The sequence below is a fragment of the Schistosoma mansoni genome, chromosome 1 (genome assembly GCF_000237925.1).
Source record: "Schistosoma mansoni strain Puerto Rico chromosome 1, complete genome".
Classification (NCBI taxonomy): Eukaryota; Metazoa; Platyhelminthes; class Trematoda; order Strigeidida; family Schistosomatidae; genus Schistosoma; species Schistosoma mansoni.
In genome coordinates, this window is record NC_031495.1 from 15,571,637 (window position 1) to 15,588,213 (window position 16,577).

The window sequence follows — 16,577 nt, forward strand, 5'->3', positions numbered from 1 at the left end:
TTTATTGCTGTTACTGGCATATAACATGATAAATTTGATCATGATTTTACACTAAATTATTGCGGTATATGTGTTTGAAATCCAATGTCACTATTACTGATCGATTTTAGAAAAAAAAGCAGTGGACAAGAGCTATTCTTCTTTAAGCTTAAAACCATTAGAAATAAAAACCTTTCAGCAGAACATATCAACCAACTGCGGATACATAGTGTGTACAGCGAACATTTTATTAAAATAATATATGTAAAGTCAAATGATAAAAAATATTACAGAAATAAAAAGTTAGGTAACTAGCCTGTTCAATTTATAAAAGATAATGTGTGCCTAAATACAACCACCGGTAAGTAGGTATTAAATGTTACAGATGATTGACATGAAAGAACAGTCATCAATTAATTCGATATAATAATATAAGTGACAAGATTAGTTTGTAGTATTCAATAACAGATTGGACAGAAAATGATAAGCAAAATAAAAAAAATGACTGTGTTAAATGATTGGTCACATTACTGTAAAGAAAAATTCACGTCAATACGCATGAAATAAATAATACTTAACAGAATGTTTTAATAATAATAATAATAAAAATGTACACAAAAAGAATGTAGGTATATACAATTGATGGTTAAAATATCAGCGAACATTAAATGTACTGATTGTAACCACATCCGCTCTCCTTCATTTTTCTTCTTTTAAGCATATACTTTGGCCAATGCATCAGATCCAGCACTAGCCATAAAATGTTGTGTTGGATGAAATGCAACTGCATTAATAGCTTCACCAAATTTTTTCCTATGACCTGTAATCTCTTGAATACATAATTTTGCATTGATATCCCATATTCGTATGGAACAGTCATGACCTTGAAAAATGTAATACAATGCTATGATATTATTGTGGTTTATATATTTAAGAAAAAATGTGATAAGGTCAACTTTAGAGCGCTTCTTTTAACGAAGTCAAATTTTAAGTTTTAATTATTATTCCACTTGTGTGTAACTAATCATATTTTTAATAAAATCTAGATATATGACCTTATGTAACTAAAATCAAAATTTTATTGAAACTAAAATTAACTGTAATTTAAAACTGACTATTCAATCAGTTTAACATTTAAACCAGTATTAAGATATGAAAAGTTTAACTTAGGCGTTTTTTTCTTTACTGATATGTTTATGCAAACACTGTCAGAAATAAGCCCTTATTTCACTGTAGGTAAACAAAGAAAGAAGTGTACCACATTAGTAAATATCATAACATATAAGTGATATTCTGAAAAAACGGTCGTAAATATATTTCAGTGGAAAACATTAACATTCAAAATTAACAAGAACAAATTTGAAAACGATGTTATCTTATGAGCCCCTGTTCAAATTAGAAAATTAGATCAACATTTTTGACATTATCGAATGAAATAAAGTAAATTTGCAACTCCGTTTTCAGATGTTTTATCTAGTTTAATAAAAGATACGTATGAGGTTCATAAACATTAAGCTACCAGTTCAAAACTCGTTCTATTTTAGTCTGGGCAGACAAATACTTGAAAAATGAGTTACATACTATATATATTTATACTTATTTGTACAAATGTCCTGATTTAATCTTTTAATAAAGTAAAAACTAACCCCTAGAAGAGAATTCTATGTTTCAAAACCTTAATTTGACAAAATTGAAGCAACTGAATTTCATCCATCGTAGAGTGAGACAAAAAAGTATGTGGTGGGAGATTAAAGCCAACGTAATTAAGAGACAATTTTGAAATGTGGTCCTGAGAATAACATATGAATTGACAAGACGTGTCGACTACCATAAAATAAGATTACTAAAATTTATCAGTAATTATGAAAATTAATTCCATTGACAGTAGTTTGAACATATTGTGTCAATGAAACAAGAAATTACACGGATATAATAGAAAGCTTTTATTACAAAAGATTGATCAGCTTATATTCATTTTATCAGTTAATTAAAGAAATAACAGATAATTATGAGGTTGGCGCTCAGGCTATCAATCAAACAGAAGCATAGTACGACACTACTAATCATCATTTGACCTTTGTTTATAGCTGTAAATAGTATCATATCAAATTAAAAACATTATTATATTGAGCTTCAGACTGATTAATGAAATAATTAGTTTTAACAGGAGATATTAAGGTCAGTTCAGTTTATTCATGTAGGAATTGATGGAATCGGTGCTCAACAGATGTTAATGGACACAATCATTATCTTGAGTTGAAGTGAAAAATACTTCACGAATTTCTGTCTAGATATTAGTATTAACAATATTACTTAATGTGATGTCATAAATTATTTACAGTTGGCAACCAAACAAACCGGTATATTGAAGCTTTAAAAAAATTATTTAAAGTATGAGATGGCATTATTTTTCACAAAACATATAAACAAAGAGGATGAGATTATTCTTACTTGCTGAGAGTAATAATGTTCCTTTTGAATTTAAACTGAGTGTTGTTACTGAATCCAAATGAGCAGTCAATGAATGAACACATTTGCCACTTAACGAATCCCAAAATCGAATTTGACGATCATCATGAGCACTAATTATTAATGAGAGATGAGGATGAGAAATGACAGAATTTACAGAGTATACATTTGCGTCCTGAGAAGTATCACTGACATCTAAGAAAATAAATAAATGAATACATTATCTATATAATAACAAATATAATAGTTTTCAGTTAAATAGTTACAATACAGTTAGCAATAAAGTATTGTAGCATACATAGTGGATCAATTGGTCAGATGGCCTGAAAGCTGTTGAACCGTTACCATTCAAAAGAATTATATCGAACAAGCTAAATTTAACACATAAGTCTGTCTGGCTATATTAGTAGATAATAATGATATGAACTACAAGAAACAACAACTAATAATCTTAATGTATTTTTACATTATTTTACATTCATATCATGAATGTACAAATGTACTGACCATTTTATACTGTATAACTACAAACGGTTAATAGGTTTTAATGACTAACAACACAAATCATAATCGAATAAGTAGTGAAGAATACATTAATTTCGATATAAATTAGGAAAAAAACACTAATGTTACAAGGTACATCGGCAAAATAATTGAAAAATAAAGACCATTTTCAAACAAACCAGAGTTGCTAGTTAATAATTTAAGCTAAAAAATACTAATTATTATTACTATTAATGATATAAACATCATACCTATTGAACAAGCTGGTGACTATCTGGATTGAGTAGTTCAGTAAATAACGCGTTATCATTTAAATGAGAAAGATCCTAGGTTTGTATCTTAATGTGAATATGGACACCGAGATTTAAGTACATTCTGTAATTAAACCCCAAATAGAACGAAATGCACATCTTGGATCCTGTTGTTAGCCACAGTTTATGTACAGCTCATCTGTACATTTACTTCAATACATAGTCTTGATGACTTGAAGGTGTTACTGTTAATAAGCAGATTTTTATTATTGTATAACTGCATATATATATATATATACTCAGTTTCAGTCCTAATGTGATCATCAACAAACTGAAAAATCTTGAATAAGACGGAACGAACATTTTAAATTCCACTGTTAGCCACAATTCAAATACATTAAAAACTCATCATTAAAATGCTACTATATCGAGACAGTTTATTCAAGATCCAAGTATGCTAACAGATTGATCGAATTTCAGTTCTGAATATCTAAAAAAACATATTGCAATTTTTTAGATTTGTGAGATGAGGAAAACTCATATTGGAAATTAAATAAAATATTCATATACAATATAAGAATTCTAGACCATGCTTTTCTAACTATCTTGAACTACTAACCTGTCTTATTAATCGACTGAAAATTTCTAACAATTTGATGTGTCTCCAAATTGAATAAACATACATGACCTGAATTGAAGCCAGCAGCGAATTGGGCTAGATTGGTACTTAAAAATGTAGCTGAAGTAGGAGTTGAATCTTGTTGAGATATATTCTCACATTTATTAAGCATTTTACTAATGTAATATACATCAGAACTGACAAATGAATTTGGACGTAAATGCCATAGACGAGAAGTACCATCAGAGGAAGTTGAAAGCAGTAAACCGTCGTACTGTATTATATATATATATATATATATATATATATAGAGAGAGAGAGAGAATTATTTAATTCTTCAATATTAAGTGAAACAGCTTATTTTACAGACTATACAAATATCGCTGAATTATTATGACATTCTGCTTAAATTACATTAAATACTTATGTATATCAATTTTAGATCTGCAATGGATTCAAAATAGCATGATACTTGTCACTAGCCCCTGGTTAAGCACTGAAGAGTATATATATATTACTTAGATTAGTCTGTTACAGACAGTAATCTTAGTCGTATGCCTTCAACAACCAATTGAGTTTTCATGAATATTCATTATACAAAGACTGTTTTATGCGTCACAGGTGAACGACACGGTAATTTCAAACATTTACGCATGCTAGTACTTGAAACCAAATAAATTCGTGAAAAAATACCTTATATATCTTTACAATTATTTGTAAATAAATAACGATTACAGGTGCTGTTATTATTGCTTTTTCAATAAAGTCTATGAATTTTCATATTTAAGTGGTTTGAAATTCATTCATTAAATCAGGCTCATTCATATTTGTATATTGACATTGAAATAGTAACGCTTTTATCATTTTACCATGGCTACCACCTGAAGCGATCACGGAATCACCTAATTTTTGTGAACTATGCTAAAGTCTTACTAGGTAACGGTAGCAGTGAATACTTTTTTTAATTTAGTATTTTATATGATCTTCATCCTTTTCTGATTGATTATCACTATTAATAGTTCGCTAGTTTCCCGAGTGTTTGGAGGTCATGCTTTCGTTTTTGAGTTATTTTGTTTGAATATGGATTTTTCCTACACCTCATCCTCTGTTAACGGCTAATTGTTGAGGCTTTGTATATCAACTGCCGTTAACAAGTCAGCGATAAAACCACCAGTATTGGAATAGTTCAATCGTCCCCCTATTCTTAAGTATAGTAGAACAACTGGAAACTTCAAATACATAGTTGTGTTTAACAGGATTTACCGGTTAACTAATTACCTTTGTAACAAATCGAGAAATTCGGAGTTTAAGTAATTCATTATCTTTAGTGAAAGACTGATGAGTATGTAATGTAACAAGTGAACAACAGGAAAAAAACGAATTATTTTGCACGACAAGTAACATTTACACTAACAAATATACCAAAAAATAAACAAAGAAATACACTTACACGTGAACACAATGACCAAACCGCGTCGGTATGACCTTCAAAGATAGGACCCATCATTGCTGTATCGAAAGTATCATAAGGATCTAATTGTAGATTAGACACACACCAACTACGTATACAACCTGATAAGTCCCCAGAATATATATAGATCGGTGAAAGCATCAGTCCTGATTGACATGAATTATCTACTTTCAATAAACTAGGAACCATTGCTACTGATAAAACTGGTGAATTATGCCCACGAAATGTGTATATCTGTTATCCGAAGGAAAAAAAAGAAATAGATGCCAGTGGCAAAGTGTATATGATATGTTAGAATATTGTTAAAACGATATAAATAACACCTAACGATGGGCACATATTAAATATCTTTATAACTAATTGGAGAGTGTGTTATTTGTGAAATCTTAGTGAAACATATGTTTCAAGAACTATATACATTCCAATACAATGTTTCATGTTTCAACAATTAAACCATGATTATTTAAAAACACCCAACAGGAAATTTATACGTTTTAATAATTTAACACAGTTCTTAAAGTTGTGTATAAATAAAAAAAATAGTGAAAAACAAAAGATGCCAATCAATAAACGTATCATATGTATGAGCACTCTATTCAATATTCTAAAGCATTTGATATAGAAATGTAAAATAGTCAACAAATACATAGTGTGTTGATTGATTAGAGCTAACACGCATACATGTAGTTATTTCTACAGGAAAACAAACACCTATTGGGTTAAACACACTTGACAATAATATTAATGATAATACTATCTAGAACAAGTGATGAATGGATTATTTCACTTAATTCATATTAATTGTTTAAATAAAACTAGTTATTTAAAATTAATGTAAATAATAAAAATGTTAAACAGATGAATCGATAATATATATGTATAAGTAGATTGTGGTTTGTGGAGATCTGTTTACTATGAAAATAGAATTTAGTCGAAATGTAAATAATAGGATGTTCATTGTGAGAACTGAACGCCTTAGGACTTGAATTCGTATATAGTTATGGATCGAATTAGCTTCCTGGTGCTCAATGAGTGATATTCAACTTCCTTCTCCAGCTATAAAATCGGTTTGAAATGCAAAACTAACGTTCAGAAAATATATTTGTTGTAAAATGAGAACACAAGAAAGTGCATTAAGTGGATATGAATTAAACTTCGAAAACGTCCGAATTTTGGATCAGGAAAACCTTAGGATAACCAGGGAACTTCTGGAAGTCTGATATTCATATCAATCAGTGATTAGTAAATACGTAGATTTAGATCCCATTTTAAAAAGGTCTATCGACAAAATGGTCAGATGTCAACAGAACAAGACAATTAACTTAAATGCAAGGACGAAGGAAGACAGGAAAGCCTATGATAACAATCAATAACAAATAAGTTCGCCAGAACAAAATGATTTAAGGCTCGTGGAACAAGTAAAAGGCCCAATTTTAAATGAAATAAGCATTGATGATATTATCGACTGTAGCTGCTACCTTGACGTGGTGGTCGGGCTTGCCTATCGCGGTGACCCAACCGAGCTATATTGGCTGGAACATGTGTTCCTGTAGATTCTACCATGCCAAGCAGGTCGACTGGAGAACGGTAAGAGTAAAAGCAGCAACTCGAGTTCTGAGGGAGAAGTCGTACTGCTGACTGTAGAGGGGTGTGACAGCAGTAAGGTGTTTCCCTCGGATAACCAGCATCTGCAGCGATGATGCCTTCTTATAAGGAAGGAACGGGTTAAGAAAGGTTGACCCTAAAAATTTCACGCCTCACCTTACCTCACGCATTTTCGTCTCGGGCGATAAGGCTCTTTGAAGAAGGGAGCTAACACGTCAAAAACCTCCCACAAAAAGGCCGTGCGTGACCGGCCTCAAGCAGTTGTCCCTTGGGCTCTGCAGTCACACTACCAGGCCGTTAAGACCAACATTAATCCAACTTCCCTTTCAGGTCCCTCAAGAAATACCCTTCCATGGTGTGGGCAGCCGGGAAGTGATATCAGCCCTCATACCCGTAACAACACACGAGACCAAGTTGGTCACATTCAAATCCTTCCTACACTTTATAACTCTCTTATCTCCACGACTAACCCTTCTCACGTCCTTTTGTCACCTCGCACCGCTAGGGAAAACGATTCCAGTACACGGAACGTTATTCCCGGTCTCCTGAAACCACGCTCTAAACTACATGTAGGAACTTTTAACGTCCAAACATCGTGCCAAATAGGACAACAGGCCTCCTTAGCTAGGACTTTAGAATCTCGCACCATCGATATGTGCGGCGTCTCCGGAACACACATACAGGACCCGAGTAGCATCATTTATTTGACCTCACCATGTCAAAATAATGAACCAACTCGATTCGCGTTTCGTGTATCTGGAAGCCCTGATGCTGCTTCCCGTGGCCTCATTGGTGTAGGTATAGCATTGAGTCCTAGGGCAGGACTAGCTCTTTTAGACTGGACCCCAGTAGACAGTCGTCTGTGCGCTATCCGACTAAACGGATCAGTAAGGACTCGGAAAGATAGGAACACTCGTCGTTGCCTCTTCGTCTTCTCTGCCTGTTCTCCCACTGTCTGCAGCTCAGATGATGTAAAAGGTGAGTTTTACAGAAAGTTTTCCAACCTTCTCCGAAAAGCTAGTCATTCTGATGTGGTAATAGTGGCCGGTGACTTTAATGCTCAAGTAGATAAACTAAGTGAAAGGAAAAGACACCTGGGTGGATCTTATGGTGTCGTGGCTCAAAGAACAGATAATGGAGACTGTCTGTTGCAGCTATGCTCAGATAACCACCTGTTTCTTGCAAATACTAACTTTAAGCACAAGGAAAAACACCTTTTGACATGGCGACCCCCGAATTCGCCTCAGCGTTGGACCCAACTAGATCACATCGCCACCAGCTACCGATGGAGGGGCTCGATAGAAGACTGTCGCTCATTCTGGAGAACATGTTTAGACTCAGATCATGCTCTAGTGCGAGCACGTATCCGTCTGCGTCTTACTGGACGTAGGAAAGACACTGCAGGGAAGCCTCTAAGGGTTCTACTTAATGATAGGCAAAATAAGAATATATTTCAGGAACAACTGGAAAAACAGTTAGGCAGACATGTAAGTAGTGCCCACCCCGAGACAGCCTGGAATGACATCCGAAAATCTGTGGAAACAGCAGTGATATCTGCTAGTACGGTAAACTATAAAGTTAGGGAGAAACACTGGATCTCAGCAGCATCTACCGCACTGATAGATGCTCGAAAACTCATCATATATGGCTCTGAACATAACAAGAAGCGGAGTCAACTTAAGCTCAGGCTAACAAGAAACCTACGCAACGATCGCGAACAGTGGTGGGTAGTGAAAGCAAGAGAGATGTAAAAGGCAGCAGCAATAGGTAACATTAGACAACTGTTCAGACTTGTCAAGGAAATCGGTATTAGGAATCCAACTGTCAGCGAAAATATCCCGGAAAAAGATGGATATATTATTCATTCTCAATCCAAGAGATTGGACCGATGGGTAGAACACTTTAAAGATAAGTTTAACTGGCCTTCAGCCACACTTCGGTTTCCCACGATCCCCAGTAGACCTGAATGGCAAGTTGATATAAGTCCACCAACTCTTTACGAGGTTGAAAAAGCTATAGGAAATCTGAAGCGTGGGAGAGCAGCAGGTCCTGAAAGGTTTACCCCTAAGATTTTTAAGGATGGCGGTCTAGTACTGGCAGCGAAATTGACTCAGGTCTTAGGTAGAATCTGGGAACTGGACGTAATTCCATTTGACTGGTCGCAATCACTGATTGCGCCAATGTATAAGAAAGGACAAAAGTCCTCTTGCGACAATCACACAGGGATCAGTTTGACTAATATAGTGTCTAAAATATTAGCTTCAATAATACTTCGACGCCTAATTAAAGATCGTGAAGAGCAGACTAGAGAAAACCAGGCTGGTTTTCGACCTGGACGTGGTTGTATAGACCAGATATTCACTCTACGTCATATACTAGAACAAAGACTAACTGAGACACCTATTCAGACGCCCCATAATCATAGTATTTCTCGACCCTCAGGCGACATATGACCCTGTTGATTGTGAGGTTCTGTGGCAATGTTTGTCACTGAAAGAAGTACCAAAGAAGTACATTAACCTTATAAAGGCTCTCTATTCGATAACAACTGGTCGAATGAGAGCTTATGGCGAACTGTCATCAGAATTGATTATCTCAAGTGGTGTTCGTCAGGGTTGTCCACTCTCTCCATTCTTGTTTAACTTTGTCGTTGACATGCTTTTGGAGATAACACTTTCATCATCTCAATCTCCAGGAGTTGAACTTTTACCAGGAGGCTCACTTGTTGACTTAGAATACGCCGATGACATAGTTCTATTTGGTGAAGACGCTGACAAAATTCAGTCTTCTGATCACTATAAGCAACAATGCAGGCATGTTCGGGATGCGATTCTTCCACTCGAAATGCAAAATGTTAATTCAAGATTGAGTTGCATTGACACCTGAACTAATGATGGGGAGTGAAGTAGTTGAGCATGTCGACCGCTTCACTCATCGTGGGAGTCTCATCAGCCCTTGTGATCTGGTGTGTGACGAAATCTCAGCACGGATACAGAAGGCTCGTCTAGCTTTCGCCAACCTGCGCCATTTATGGCGTAGGCGAGATATCCGTCTAGCAACCAAAGGACGGGTTTACTGTGCAGTAGTTCGTTTCCTCCTACTTTATGGCAGTGAAACATGGCCGGTAAGAGTAGACGATATTCGTAGGCTACTATTATTCGATCATAGATGTCTTCGAAGTATTGCTCGTATATTTCGGGACCACCGAGTAAGTAATGAAGTCGCTAAAAAACGGGTACTAGGTAAGGATGGCAAATCGATTGATGAAGTAGGGAAACTTCTTCAGTTGAGATGGCTGGGACACATGTTACGAATGCCCAACCACCAACTGCACCGATGTGCGAGGTTTTATGGTGTAGGAGTAGGTTGGAAGAAGGCTAGGGACGGCCAGACCAAAACGTGGCACAAATCCATGAAGTCACTAACAAGTGGACTGAGCCACGTTGGTAGGTGTAGACTACCTGGTTGGGATCCGCGAGATGATAACAACCGATTGTTAAAGACCTTGAATGACATGGCTCAAAATCGTTTGCGATGGCGAAGGTGCATCCAATCTTTGTGTTCTGCCAAATTCTAATCCTCTGAATTCCTCATGTCTCTATCTTTTTTCTCTTTCCAAATTTATTTCACTGGATTATACTCCTTCGATAACATCTTCAAACCCTTATCTTTCGGATTACTGCTTATACTCTTACTACTTCTACCACTATGGGATTTGAATTGACAACTTCACCTCTGTGCTAATGTGGTATGGCAACTCTAACTGATGTACGTACGTACGAAGTTCTACGTTGTGACTGACTGATATACAACAAAAATGAAAGCTCTCTGCAATCCAAAGATTAGGTTCGGAGGACTCAATAACACCAATATATAGTAATGGTGGTTTTATTCAATATTACAATATGGAATCCTTAGCATGTAAATTTTAAATGAACGGGAGTGAGACTTTTCCACTGACAAAATGCACGTCCGAGCTCACTTGATTAGGGTTCATTGAGAGCTTCAGGCCACCGAGGTGCAATGGTGAGGTTTCACTCGGGGTCGAAGCATTCCCAGTACAAAGATAGATCAAAGTGACGCTAACTGTTTCTTGTAATTTTATTCGCTTAGTAGAAATTATGTGAAACAGTGAATAATGATGATAAGATACTAAGAATAATGAAAAGCACACTTCTGAGGAGTCCCATGCTAGAACGAAACATTTGTAAAGTGTCTCCTGATTTAGCTAAGGACAGTTCTTGATTTGACCTATGGAAATTTTATTATCTCCTGTCTTAATGATAGTTATGTGCTCGATAGTGACTAGCTTCAAGATGCATTTATTGGAGATATAATAACAGATTATGATTAGTGGAGTCTAACTATGTCGGAAGTGAAACAGTTATCCACCACAAGTAACAGAAAATGGTCGCACAACAACGCGAATTCATTGAGGTTGGATATGTACACCATTGGGTTCTGACTCAGTGGTTTAAAGGTTGCGTTTGCTCCCTGGACCAAAGGTCCTGAGTTCGCTCTCCTGTGACGGGATGGCAGATGGACACTGCCGAGGAGTCACATACTGAGACAAAACAGCTATCCATTGATTCCTGGTTTCCAATGGTGGTCCAATTAAAATTATTTGGTGATTTAACCTATGATCATGAAATGCATAAAATGTCCTCTGATTTATGACATTTGTTAGTATAATTATTCATTGTCTAACATATACTAGTGTTTATAAAAATAAATAATTGGCCTATGCTATTTTAAATAATATATGAACTTTATAATCATACTTACCGGTTCAACATCAAACATTGAAGACTTTTTCGTTTGAACAGTTTTATTTAAATTCCATAATTTTAAAGTATGATCTTCACTGCATGTAACTAAAACTGATTCACTAGGATGAAAGCAAATATCACGAATAGCATCAAAATGACTACGTAGTGTATATTTTGCTGTCCATGTTGCAGGTTTTTGTGTTGGTGTGGATTGATTAATTTTCTCATTTGATGATCTATTAATGAGACATTCACTCATTCCATCTAAATTATCCATTGCTAAAGCAACTGCATGTGCTTGTTTAGAATTAAATTCACTTTTCGACATATTAGAAAGATTTGCCAAATCTTCTAGTCTTAAGGTTGATTCATTTGTTGAATTTAATTGATTTGACAGTATATTTGAAGTGGTAGTGGTTGTAGTAGTAGTATTAGTAGTAGTAATACTAGAATTGTGTAAAATCTCATTCTTTGGTACATTTCGTTGTTGGTGATGGTGTTGATGTTTTTGATTGATCAACATATCAAAGTTCGGTAGTATATTATCCAATTCATCTTCAACAGCATCGAAATTTATCGGTCGATCACTATTATTATTACTGCCATAACTAGATTGTTGAACATTTAAATCATTAGGTAATGAAATGATTTTCAACTTCTTATCATCTATATTTAAGCTTTCTTTTAATTTTAATTTTACATTAGAAATAAGAGGAAAGTGAAGAGATAGATGTGAAGATTTGACTAGAGGAAATTGGAGAGTATTGGATAAGTTTATCATGTTGATCATTAGGAAGAAAACTATATATATATATATATATATATATATATATATATATATGGAATTGGTACACGCAGTTTGATCAGGCATAAATCCTTTGCTTCTTGCTAATGAGATTTAAACACATGCGTTTATCACAGAATAAAATCGAATAACGTGATTTTCTAATAAAAAGCAATGGTCCGAATTCTTGGAGATACTCTCACGATTGTAATCAGCTAAATTTGAGTTTAAATAACTACACATCAAGCAATAATGGATTAGTTCTACTTAGTGAAAAGCGTTTTCGTGTGTTTGATGAAAATGGTTTAATGGAGACAACCCTCTGTGCTAAGAACAAAAACTATTCTTACATTCACTACGTATATTTTTCTGTTTAGTAGGAAATAAACAGTTATCATTTTTCATAGTTTACAACATGCATTAAACTAAGATAATCATTGAAAACCAGGATACACTAGAAAGCTGTTTCATCCTACTGTAGGACTCATTAGTAGTATTTATCCAGGGCCCTTAAATGCTCTGGTACGATCGAGGGTGGGGAGAGTTAGCCCTTCCTCTCGAAACGCCTTCACATGGCCACGCGTATACAGCCACTGCCGGGGAAGTCCTACTCACTGTCTTCTCGCGGCATTACTGTTGTTTACGAAGTTGAGAGTCAGTCAGTCAGTCAGCTACAACGTAGGACCAGGCACATATATGCATCGGTCCAAGTTGCCATACCTCGTTAGCACAACAAGATCAACACCGGATTAATAGTAGTTAATTTAGTGTTGGTAGTAGTATATAAATTATAGGTTGTATATAAGGATATAGTATAGGAAGGAAGAGAGATATGAAGCAATTTTAGTCTCAAGGTTTAAGGGAAGATAAAGAGTGTATACACCTACGCCATTGTGATCGATTCTGAGCCATGTCACACAGAGTCTCCAACCATTGGTTACGATAGTCACGCGGACCCCAACCAGGTAGTCTGCATCTGCCAACATGGCTCAGACTAGAAGTTAGTGACTTTAAGCACTGATGCCATGTTTTGGTTTGGCCGCCCCTAACTCTCTTCCAACCGTCCCCAATACTAGTCATCATAGCGCGTCGTGGTAATCGGTGTTCAGGCATACGTAACACATGGCCCAACCATCTCAGTCGATGAAGATTCATCACCTCATCAACTGATTTACCATCATTCCCTAATACCCTGCGTCTAACCTCACTATTACTTACCCGGTTATCCCAGCAGATGCGAGCAATATTTCTAAGGCATCTGTGGTCAAATACTAGTAACCTACGAGTATCTTCTACTCTTAATGGCCATGTTTCACAGCCGTAAAGTAGAACAGAACGAACTGATGCGCAGTATACTCGTCCCTTAATTGATAGACGGATATCTCGTCTACGCCATAGGTGACGTAAGTTGGTAAAAGCCAAACGAGCTTTTTGAATCCGTGCAGAGATTTCGTCAGACACCAACCCATTAGGGCTGATCAGACTTCCAAGATAAGTGAAGTTGTCCACGCGTTCGACTACTTCACTCCCTATCCTTAGTTCGGGTGTTGACGCAGGCCAGTCCTGGAGTAACAATTTACATTTGGATGGGGAGAAACGCATCCCAAACATCCTGGCATTATTACTGAGTTCCAACAGAAGACTCTGCATTTTGCCAGCGTCTTCACCAAACAGGACTATGTCATCTGCGTATTCTAAGTCGCTTAGTGGTCCCCCTGGTAGGAGATCAATTCCTGTAGATTCAGTCGAAGAGAGTGTTATTTGCAGCAACAGGTCTATAATGAAGTTAAACAAAAACGGGGATAGTGGACAGCCTTGACGGACACCACTTGAGGTTGTAAAATCATATGACAGTTCGCCATAAGCTCTTACTCGACTAATAGTGTTCGAGTAAAGAGCCTTCAAAAGGTTTATGTACTTCTCAGGTACACCTTTCAATGACAGACACTGCCACAGAACCTCTCGGTCTACAGAGTTAAATGCTGCTTTCAAGTCAAGAAAAACTATCATTGTCGGACGCCGATAAGCGTGTCTGTGCTCTAAAACTTGACGAATGGTGAATATGTGGTCGATACAGCCACGACCAGGTCTGAAGCCAGTCTGATTTTCTCGTGTTTGCAGTTCACGAGTCTTAGTTAGGCGCCCGATAATTATTGAGGCTAGTATTTTAGATGCTATGTTAGTCAGACTAATCCCTCTATGGTTATCGCAGGATGATTTGGACCCCTTTTTATATATTGGGACAATCAGTGATTGTGACCAGTCGGATGGGATTACATCCGTCTCCCAGATTTTAGCCAAAATATTAGTCAACCTAATCGCTAAAATTGGACCACCATATTTAAAGACCTCTGGAGCCAATCCATCAGGACCAGCTGCTTTTCCTCGTTTCAGATTACTTATAGCCTTTTGAACTTCAAGTAGGGTCGGGGGGCCTACCTCAATGTTCCATTCAAGTTTTCTGGGAATAGTGGGTAGTTGTGCAGTAGCTGAAGGCCAGCTAAACTGCTCCTTAAAGTGTTCCGCCCATCGTTCTAAACGTTTAGGTTGAGAGCAGATAAGGGTTCCGTCTTTTTCGGAGATTGTCTCACACTTGACTTCTTAATTCCGGTTTCTTTTATTAGTCTGAATAGTTGCCTGGTGTTGCCTACAGCCGCTACCTTTTCCATCTCTTTTGCTTTCGTTGCCCACCACTGCTCACGATCGTTCCTTAGACTTTTAGTTAACCTAGATCTAATTTCTTTACGCTCTTCGTCGTGTTCAGAGCCTGATGGGATGAGTTTACGCGAATCCATCAGTGAAATAGACTTAGAGGAAATCCACTGGTTTTTTGGAGCCCTATGGTTTAAATGACTAATAGATGTGACTGCTGTTTCCACAGCTGTTCGTATGTCTTTCCAAGCAGCATCTGGGTCAGTCTCGTTTACAGAACTGCCTAGATGTGAACTCAGTTGTTTCTGGAATTCGCATTTGGCTTTCTCGTCCTCCAGTTCAATCCTAATGGGTCTTCTTAGTGTAATTTTCCTGCGTCCATTGAGGCGCAGACAAATGCGCGCTCGTATTAAAGCGTGATCAGAGTCTAAACAAGTATTCCAATACGAGCGACAATCTTCTATTGAGCCTCTCCAACGATGACTGATGACAATATGGTCTATTTGAGTCCATCGTTGGTTTGGTGCAGGTGGTCGCCATGTTAGACGATGTCTCTCCTTATGTTTAAAATTAGTGCTTGCTAAAAATAAACGATTGTCTGAGCATAGTTGCAACAGACGATCACCATTATCGGTTCGTTGAGCCGGAATACTAAAACACCCACCTAAATGTCTTTCTGTTTGATTTAAGCTGCCTACCTGGGCATTAAAGTCACCCGCTACGACTACTATGCCTGAGCGCTTAGCTTTCTGAAGAAGCTCAGAGAGTTTTCTGTAAAAGTCATCTTTTACTTCATCATGGCTGCAGTCAGTGGGAGCGTAGGCAGAAACGACGAAAAGGCAACGACGTGTGTCCCTATCCTTCCGAGTTCTTACGGAGCCGTTTAGCCGGACAGCACACAGGCGACTGTTAACGGGGATCCATTCTAGTAGTGCCTGTTCTGCCCTTGTACTTAGTGCTATGCCTACACCTGCAAGTCCGCGAGAACTAGCCAACGGGTCGCCAGATACACGGAGGGTGTATTTCGTCGGCTGTCCATTTTGGCGAGGTGAGGTCAAGTGAATGACCACACTGGGATCCTGTATGCGTGTTTCGGAGACACAGCAAACATCAATGGTACGAGATTCTAGGGTTTTAGCTAAGGAGGCCTGTTGACCGATTTGACTTAGAGTACGTACGTTGAAGGCTCCAATGTGTAGTTTGGAGCGAGGTTTTAGTAGACCTGGGACAGCGTTTCGCGCACTAGAATCGTTGGCCATGGTGACACTTGAGATTGATTTTTTTTAGTATAATCGAAAGAATCAACTTGAAGTATTCGTTTAAAAAGTAGAGCTTGATAAATAATACATTAAAAGTGGGAATCATTCCTATTGATTATTTTGTTTTCTTACGAAACAATATGGCGCTTTTATGGCCTATCCGTAAGTCAAAGAATAGGATTTTTCTTAACTATTTATCAAACAGCTTTCCTAAA

The 16,577-nt window shown here is 36.8% G+C and overlaps 1 protein-coding gene across 1 annotated transcript in view; it reads right to left on the reverse strand.

Annotated features, from left to right (window-relative positions):
* Window positions 1–204: 204 nt before the first annotated feature.
* Smp_141040 (putative striatin) overlaps window positions 205–16,577 on the reverse strand; it is a 27,475-nt gene continuing 11,102 nt past the window's right edge. Inside the window, 7 exon segments of the mRNA XM_018793417.1 lie at window positions 205–862; window positions 2,431–2,643; window positions 3,823–4,096; window positions 5,273–5,527; window positions 11,684–11,995; window positions 12,000–12,023; window positions 12,194–12,405. Coding sequence (XP_018647932.1) covers window positions 693–862; window positions 2,431–2,643; window positions 3,823–4,096; window positions 5,273–5,527; window positions 11,684–11,995; window positions 12,000–12,023; window positions 12,194–12,405 — 1,460 coding nt within the window. The 3' untranslated portion in view covers window positions 205–692.